Below are 9,053 nucleotides of genomic sequence, written 5' to 3'. Positions count from 1 at the left end.
TATTTATTAAAAGCAACCGATTTGGTCGAAATTAGGAACAAAATCTCCATTTATAGGGGTGTGGAAGAACTTGTAGGCTACGAATGTCAAACGTGTCACCGCCTTCCTCTCCTCCTTCGGCAAGTTGTTTTGGCCGCTAGCCCACCACCTCCTCCAATCTAGCTCGAACTAGGGCTTGGGCTCTAGCTGGCTCAGCTATGAGCTAAGTCGAGCCTAAATATTAAACTAGGTTAGAAATTAATTTCGAGCTGAGTTCGAGCTAGAGCCGGCTTGCTTATGCTCGGTTCATTTACACTCATGTACAAGTTTAATACTAGAAGTTTATTAAGTATTTTACAAATCATACTATACCTTTTATCTATTTTGTGATTCAGACACCACACCGTTTTTAACAATTTTATAACTCAATATATTCTTTTCTCTATAATTCTCATTAAACATCCTAACATTATTTTAACTAACTGACCAAATTATTAAAATACTATCACCACTATTTTTTCTCCTCTATGCCTCTCCTTTAAAGAAGGCATGGTAATTTAAGTATTTTAAAATTATTTTATACATTATAATGAAATATATTTTTATCGATACTATTTAAATTAACTGAGAGTGTTAAATGAGAATTATAAGAAAAAGTAGGGGTCAAGTTACAAAACCTCAAAAACGGAATATGAATCATAAAATATATAATATTATTTTATAAAAATAATTAATTAATAGTATGATAAATAAGTTCGACCAAACGAACCAAATCTCACGAGAACGAACCAAATCTCCCTCGTGAGATGATACGATTAGACTTGAATCACATCAATTTTTTATAATTTAATTGTATTTAATTTTTTAATTTAACTATATAAAATTAAGTATATATATTTTATTATAATAGCGTTGACACAATTTATATATATGGTGCACATGATTCCATTGTTATAAGTTAAAAGGATAAATTATAATAAAATTGCAAAAGCCCCGTATTTTTAGATAATCACGAGTTCACAACAAACAGCCCCGATATTTTTATGCAAATGATCTAAAACTTGAGGCTACTAAATTAGTATACACGTTTCATGCTATCAGTGGAAGTGCCATCTTGGATTTAATGAGACTCCTTTTCATGTCCACTTTTCATGTCCACTTTGTTATATAAAGAGAGAGCGAATCCCGCGGAGTACGTGACACAAAAACTCTATCCATTAAAATCATCTGAAATTTTTTCCCACCACGATCTCCAACCGTCCATTCAATATTTCAACAGATAATAACCCTCCGATTAGAGGCACATGATTAGATTACACTTTATTGCAGGACCACCAGAAAAGGACTCACGATAAGATGCGGGCGTTGCTTTTTTGCTTTTTTTTCTCTCCCTGTTCCTTTCCCTCCATTTCTCTCCCTCTCAATCTCTCCTAGAATTTCTTGAAGCCATCTGATAGGAATCGGACATCTGCTATACGACTCCACCGGGTGGTCTCCTTCTCGATGGTTCTTGTGGCCGGCGAGGCTGGTGCGCTTCAGGAACGATGGCCTTCGTATCCGCTGCTCTCTGCGGCAATCTGTCGAGCATGTCTCGTGCACATACCGCTTCGTCAAGTGTAACAATTCCGCACCCCAACTCTTCTCTCTTCGTCGCGACTGCGCTTCTTGGGCTCTTTTCATTTTCATCTGTTCCGTGAATTGCCTGTTAGAAGCTCATGTTTGGTTGATTAGTAGAGAATTGAGGATTTCGGACTTTATCCTTTCTTCATTCTGCGGCTCTTTCCGGAATCTATTCTTGTTTTACTTTTGCCTCTAATCTTCTAGGTGTTTTTCTAGACGAAAGAAGTTAAATTGTGTTTTCTTGTTGAGCAAATGGGTTCAGCTTTAGAAATTGTATGTAGTTGTAATGTTTTGCAATAAAAAATGGAGTTTTGTAGCTTGAGAGGATCAGTGATTTTCTGAAGATTGTCTATGATTGGCATGGTATCCGACCATGTAGATTGAGGAGTTCTCTAATAGAGGGGATAAGGAGCCGTGCCCAAGTTGATGATCTTTCCTAACTGGCCCTTCCTTATCACCTCGAAGGTTTCATCAACTTATGTAGAATATTTAACTGTAACAAGACTGAGATTCTTATCCAGTTAGACTTTGAAATATTCAACTGCTTCACTTTGTGAGAAAATATGGCTCACAAATTGCATGCCATTTCTTATCAAGGTTAAATTGTACTTCTTAATTTGAGTAGATTAAAATACACAGATCTGTCTTAAGTTCAAATAGAGATTGCTGGGTTAAGGATATATCTTGTATGCTTGGTTCATCATGAGTCTGACTTTACTATCCACAGAAATGAGTTTGGACTTTGGAGATGATTAAGTTGCTTCTTTATTTGTGTTGTCAATTTCAAAGTGCAGTTGTTTGAAAAACATATCTCATTACTATCAGGTGCTATGGTTGTCGTAATCTAGTACACTAGTCCTTACGACAACTTATGATTGATACTTTTTTCTGAAATTAGTCCTTGGGTACTTTACGTGTCCATCCTAAAGTTGCGAGCCATCAAGATAAATTAATTACTCCATAGTCCATAGAGTTCTTGGAATGCATTCTTCCTGGAGTTTACTCTCAGTAAACAAGAAAGGTTGTGAAGTTCTAACTTCTAAGCATGTTGGCATGATAAGAAGAGATTTTTATGACGTTCTCAGGATTCCAACAGCATGGTTTCAAGTTTTTGCCTCAGCCAATCTTATTCAGTTGAAATGTTCCGTTTTCTCTAGGGGTCAAAATCATAAACAGCCTTAACTAAAACTTCAAACTATTCAAATCACATATCAGAAGGACTGAGCAGTTGTATTTGATGGGACTACCACAAGTACCTTTAGAATGCAATAAACAGATTGACTTTTAACTCTGCACCGGATTACCGAAGTTGTTTTCTCATTTTCTGTACATGCTGTTAACTCTGCTTCTGATGAGCAATTTGTACATCGAATTAGCTTCCCTTTGAAGGTCCATCTCATTAGCTTTGTCACCTATATCTTCCTAGATGGACCTTTTCAGTTTTCATGTAAAAGCTCAAACAGTTGATGTAGTTAACATAGATTCGGTGTAACCATGGATTAATTCTCACTCCCAGTGGCCATATTGGGAGCTAACTAGATAAGGATCTCATAAGATTTGGATCGATATGGACCTATGGAACTTATAGGATCCCCCCCTGTAGATGGCCAAAGAATTGCCCCATAGCAAATTCTTGTATGCGACAATAAGGTTGGTGTGTATGCTGCCACTTTCAAGTTGGTTGAATGACTTGCATCAAATATATTTGTCAGGAACTCTACCATGGTTGGCTTTGCGAATTCTTGCCATTGTCATAATGTCTTCTTTGCCTCCTGTTTTTAGTTGCTAGATTACTAAATAAACTTGGTATCAACTTTCTGCAGCATTGTCATCTGATACTCAACCAGAACTCAGGAGTCTTTCTAAATCTTGAAACTCAAAAGAGAAACAACTGTTCTCCACTTTTGATCAGATCAGTTGTTAAAAAGACTAAATCAGAAATTAGTAATGGCAATAATAAATCAACTGAACCTGCCAGGGTCCTTTTGGAGAGACTGTTTGCAAAGAAACGAAACCTAGATTCTAATCTGTCCGCAGGAACTGACCAAAATATGGACCGTGAGGTTTTAAAACCAGTCCTTGAAGCTGCCTTGAGGAAGAAGGAAGAAGACCTTCAGGATGCTGAAAATGAAGTCTTGCTAGAGAAAAAGAAATTGAACTGCACAAAGCAGGACTTGGATAGCCGAGAGGAAGAAATTGCTGCTGCATTTGCTATGCAACAACAAATGGAGAAAGAACTGGAGAAGGCAAATAGTGATCTGGCTTCACAAGCCAGGCAGATTAAAGATCTGAAGCTTTTGGTTGAGGAGCAAGGCAAGAAAGTTGGCAGCTCACAATCTTCCCTTTGTCAGAAAGAGGCTGAAGTTGATAAACTTAACTATGAAGTAAGGAGGAAGAATGAGGAGGCAGCAATCATGCATTCAGAAATCATCTCCAAGGAGAGGCTTCTGTATCAAGCCAATGAGGTCATTGAAAAGCAAGAGGCAGAAATTGAAGCGCTTCAAAGAGAAGTGAAAGGAAAAGAACATGAACTAGCTGAATCACATAAATTGAGGAAATCTAGGGAAGATGCCCTGAAAGTTGTGGAGGCCGAACTAGAAAGCCGGACTGTGGAATGGTTGGCAGCACGAGAAGAGTTAAAGGAACTGGCAGAGCAGGCATCCAAGAACCTGAGTGATATGAAGGAGGCTTCTGAGGATTTCAAACGAGTGAGATCTATCCTTGCTTCTGTGAGGTCTGAACTGATCAATTCCCATGAATCGCTTGTTTCCTCTCGCAGAAAAATTGAGGATCAAGCCCTTCAGTTTGAAAAACTAGCCCAAGAACTCAGTGAGCAAAGGCTCTTACTAGTATCTTACTCTGAATACGTAAAAGTTGCTCGATTGGATCTTGACAACAAGAAAACTGAGTTGAATTCTGTGCACACTCGGTGTAAGGAACTTGAATCACAATTATCACATGAGAGGGAAATGTTAGAACATCTAAAAGTGGAGTTAGCCAGAGATAGAGAATCCCTCGAGCAAAGAACCAAGGATATAGTCTTGCTTCAAAGGGAACTCGCGCAAAAGGAAGTTGACTACAAGAACACACAAAGTCTTCTTGCCTTGAAAGAGTCTGAACTGGTAGATGCCAGAGTTCAAATCCAGAATATGAAATCCGAGCTGGCTTCTGTCCAACTTATTATGCAAGAAAAGGATGCTGATCTTGTTGATGCACATAGTGAATTGGTGGAGGTTAAACATGACATTGTAGAACTGCAGCAGCTAATGAATAGTAAAGAAGAGGAGCTTGTTCAAGCCAGGGTCAAGCTACAGGGTAAGGAAGAAAACATTCAAATTATGCAACATGAGTTGGATGATATGAGGCTTAGGTCCTCGGAAGCTACATCTGTTGTTCAAAAGATAGTCCAGCTCACAGACCAAATTATCATTTCTATGAAAGATGAGAAGAGCACAATTTCTGGCAGGTTAAATGATGAAAGTGTGACTGTTGACATAGATCATAATGCAGCTTTCAGCAAGCAGAAGCAATTGGAGACTGAGCTTGAGATGTTTAAAGAATCATTGAGACAGAAGGAAATGGAATTTCTTTCTGTACAGAAAGCCCTGACAATCAAAGAAGAAGAGCTCTCGGCACTTCTTCAAAGGTGGGATGTGAGGGAAAGAGGATTGGAAGTGATTGAAAAGGAGTTACATGGAGATGCTCAGGAGAGGATAGGGGACAGAAGTATGAGTAACTTGGCAATTGAAAAGCTTCAACTTGAGGCTGCACAGTTGGAGGCTGAAGCTGCAACGGCAGCATTGCATAAACTTGCTGACATGACTAATCAGCTCTTGAAAGATGCTAATACAAGTATGAATTCTCCTACCAGTTTACTTGTGCCTTCAAAGGAGGAAGTTCAAGCTAATGGTAGCTATGATTTAAATCTGGATAAGAAAATAGATGTCCTTTTATATGCTGAGAAAGAAGTTGCCCGACTCTTTGCTTTGACAGAGCACCTTGTGAAGGAGACAGGAATTAGTATTACTGAATAGCAGTTGTGAGCTGATAATTGATCTACTGATCTCTATCTGATAAGTGATAACTGTCAGCATGAGAAAGAATCACTAATTTATTTCAACTTTCCACAATGTCCTTTGCAGGAAAAGATGGTCTAATTTCATCTACTATCTTTGTAAACTGAAGTGTTTGTTCTTCGGTATACACCCGTATGGTCGGTTGTTATCAAATTTGACAGATAACTGGCTTGATTTGGTTCGAGTGTGGTCCTTCGACATGTTTTGTTAACAGTCAAGTATAGCAGGTAGTTCGAGCATTTCATAGGTTGTCGAAAGATGACATTCTTTCTTTTTTGTATATTCTGTACATCTTGGACAGTTCATCCAGGAAAGGAATAAAAGATTGTTCAATTTTCCTAGTTTGACAAAAAAAAAATATGGAGTTAAATCAAAGGAGTTGTGCACAATATTTTGACAAAAATAGCTCTGCCAATCAATTTATTTTTTTCTTCCAGTTGACCAGAAATTATATGGAACTCTTAACTTGAATCTGTGGCACTAATACAAAAGAGCACCACATTTGACATGCATGGTGTGTTGTTCAATTATCCATCAGAGAAGATTTCCAGGAAGATGCGTATAACCTACTTGCTTAGGCTCCCATTGCGTAGAAGCAACCAGGCTTGGCTAGAGGTGGTAAACATAAAACGGCATCTCCACATTACGCTTAGCCTAATGTCTCGTATAAAGCCAAAAGTTCAAGTGGTTCATGGGAAAGTAGGATTGATGGATTGCCGTGATAGCTAGATATATATTAGTGAATTATCGACATTGATATGAGAGGAATATCTCAATGCTCTATAATGGCCACCCAATCTGACACAATTTGAGATCTCTTTCATTCTCTTTTCATACCTGTTTGTCTTTTGATGTATGATCAATATAAATTACACTTCAAATTCTCGAAATCAAGAAAAATTTTAGTTTCCCTTATTTGCTCCATCTTAGAAAATCCGAGACGAATTAGAAAATATTATGAGATTAGAATAATCTAATTGTATGAGTTACACTAATATCCAGTGCTTAAAGAGTTTAAATTAGCTCCTAAAATCTATTTAATTTAAGGCCTAAAATGGTTCAGAAAAAATAATAATTTTGAAGCAATATTTCAAAATCATCTCGATACGACGTGTGCTAGTAATATGTAACAAATCTTGTGCTGCCAGCACGATAGTCCCTCGTATGATCATTTGAGATCACATATTCTCGCTATCATCTAAATAACTAAATTATGAGATTTTGCTTAGATTTGATCCACAAAAGATGCTAACAACATCCCTAAACTAGTGGGGCGATAAGTTGACTGATTTAATGGGGGGCATAAGGAATAGATAGGTACAACCGTACAATGAATAATATAATATCATTAGAATATTGCATTATGTCTAAACAATTTAATTCATTAGTCGTTTGGTGTTACTCCGATTCAAGACAACCAAACAGATAGCTCCAAAAAAAAAAAATTATAAAAGAATAATCTAGGAGGAGTCAAAAGTTGGTGTGTTGGATGCTATACCTATCTGGACCCAGAGTGATTCTACTTTATCTGTTCGAATAGGTTGAGCTAGATAAATTTTATGATTAATTACATCTATGCTCCTTGAACTATTGCATATCTTCACTTCAGTTAAGTCCTAGCTAAGTTGGTGGCTAATCGGTTTGGTCTAGTCAAGTTAGCCTCTATTGTGAAGCAAAACTTATTAGATATGAAATGATGAATTAAGTTTGTCTAATCTTCTCCCTATCTCTTTCACTTTTAGCTTCTCCCCCTCTCGGCACTAGCATGTTACCCTAGCTCCACATAGAATACTTCCCCTACCATCTTCACTTTCAACCAAGACTAGCCTCACGCCAAAGGTCGTTAGCCCCACAACCTTAACTACCTCCTTTCAACCTTGAATCACAAACCTTAATAGTAGTTTTGCAATGTGCACCACTCTTAGTCCATTTGAGACAAATCCAAGCTACTAGATCACCTCGGTGTGCATTGCTTTTGGTCAAATCATAACTGCTAACATGTCTCAGTACGCACCGCTGAGCCTAGGTGTGCCCCCTTTACAAACCAAATATGAGGTATCTCCTCTCTTGGTCCTAGGGCCGCATCAAATCCTCGCCCACTATACTAGCCTTGATATCACATCCCTGACGGGGATAATGTACACGATCGTGACTCCAAAGCCAACTAATGCTCCTTGGTCAGATGACTAAGATATTGGTGGACTGTGCTCCCCCCTCGATGAACTCATGCGGTTCCAATGTGCCCAGGGGCCAGAGCCAAATTTGTTCACGATCCTAGGGAATGAGCTGAGGTTAGTCGCGCGGCCTTTGCCAGATATGCCTAGTATGCATGCACTAGCTTGCCTAGTGTTGCCTCAATGTGCACCACCTTCGATTTTGAGCCAAGCCCTTTCTCTTTGTGAGCTTGGTCTAGCCCTAGCCCTAGCATGTGGGCACCCTCCATTATGCAGTTGCATTCTATCTTAGCTAAGCACACCTTAGTGAAGGTAACTTGACTAGGCCCATTCACTTGTAGATACCTTTTACTTGGCATGAGTGATGGAAGAGAAGCTTCAAGAGCCTCAAATGGTTTGCAAATCATCACGGACACCTATGGCGACGATGAATGACCAATGAGTGAAGCACTTGAATGATTGCATAGCTATATTCCTCAAGTTCTCATATTAATGACAAGATTATTGGAAGCGTGGTGGAATGTTATGTGCTAGACCGAGTCTGAGTCTATGAGTCGGTCGAGTCCGAGTTGAATCTTTTACTTATGGCATTTAGATTAGGCGATTCCTTATTGTACTAGCTTGAATCCTTATATGGTGCAATCTAAACCTATTTAATTATGCTTTGTTTTAGTTAGGTCCTAGCGGAGTCGTCTAGTAGGTTAGGTTTGACTAGGTTAGCCTCTATAAATTGTTATGGAGTGCAGCCTAGTACAATATAGAACGATGAATTGAGTTAGTATAGTTTTCTCCATATTTCTTGCTTCTTTGAACCCTTCCCCCTTGTCCCTCTTAGCTCTAGTCATCCCATCCCTTTATACAACTTCTTCCTTGCTCTAGCCACACCAATCTATTATTGTTGTCACGGAACATCTACCCATAATGACACTCTCTCACACACTGACCATCATCCATTTGAGAGTCGTACCACCCATCAACTCTCCTCCATTCTTCTCTTGCTTGCCATCTATCTGTCGGCTTTCTCCTCGCACATGCCACCTTTGCTCCATCGAGAAAACCTCCACTACCATCTCCTTCTTCGGTGAAGACTAGCTGCAGGCTAAGGGCCACTAGGTCACGGCCCTAACTACCTCCCTTCAACCCTTGGTCAAAAACCCTGGTACTAGTTCTGCATTGGCGTGCACTTCTCCCAATCCATATGGGA

The 9,053-nt window shown here is 38.9% G+C and overlaps 1 protein-coding gene across 1 annotated transcript; it reads left to right on the top strand.

The window, feature by feature from the left end:
• The first annotated feature begins 1,378 nt into the window (after window positions 1-1,378).
• On the top strand, window positions 1,379-6,008 carry LOC140794311 (uncharacterized). The gene is made up of 2 exons (XM_073146296.1): window positions 1,379-1,595; window positions 3,423-6,008. The coding sequence occupies exons 1-2, from the start codon at window positions 1,524-1,526 to the stop codon at window positions 5,631-5,633; spliced, it is 2,283 nt and encodes a 760-aa protein (XP_073002397.1). The 5' UTR covers window positions 1,379-1,523; the 3' UTR covers window positions 5,634-6,008.
• The last annotated feature ends 3,045 nt before the right edge of the window (window positions 6,009-9,053 follow it).

This window comes from Typha latifolia, chromosome 8, assembly GCF_019914945.1.
Source record: "Typha latifolia isolate L0001 chromosome 8, TyphaL0001v2, whole genome shotgun sequence".
Classification (NCBI taxonomy): Eukaryota; Viridiplantae; Streptophyta; class Magnoliopsida; order Poales; family Typhaceae; genus Typha; species Typha latifolia.
This window is presented reverse-complemented; position numbering and strand designations above follow the sequence as displayed.

Coding starts and splice junctions, on each gene's coding strand:
- LOC140794311 (XM_073146296.1), top strand. CDS start 1,524: ATGGCCTTCGTATCCGCTGCTCTCTGCGGCAATCTGTCGAGCATGTCT. Junction 1,596..3,422: donor CACATACCGCTTCGTCAAGT/GTAACAATTCCG, acceptor AACTTTCTGCAG/CATTGTCATCTGATACTCAA.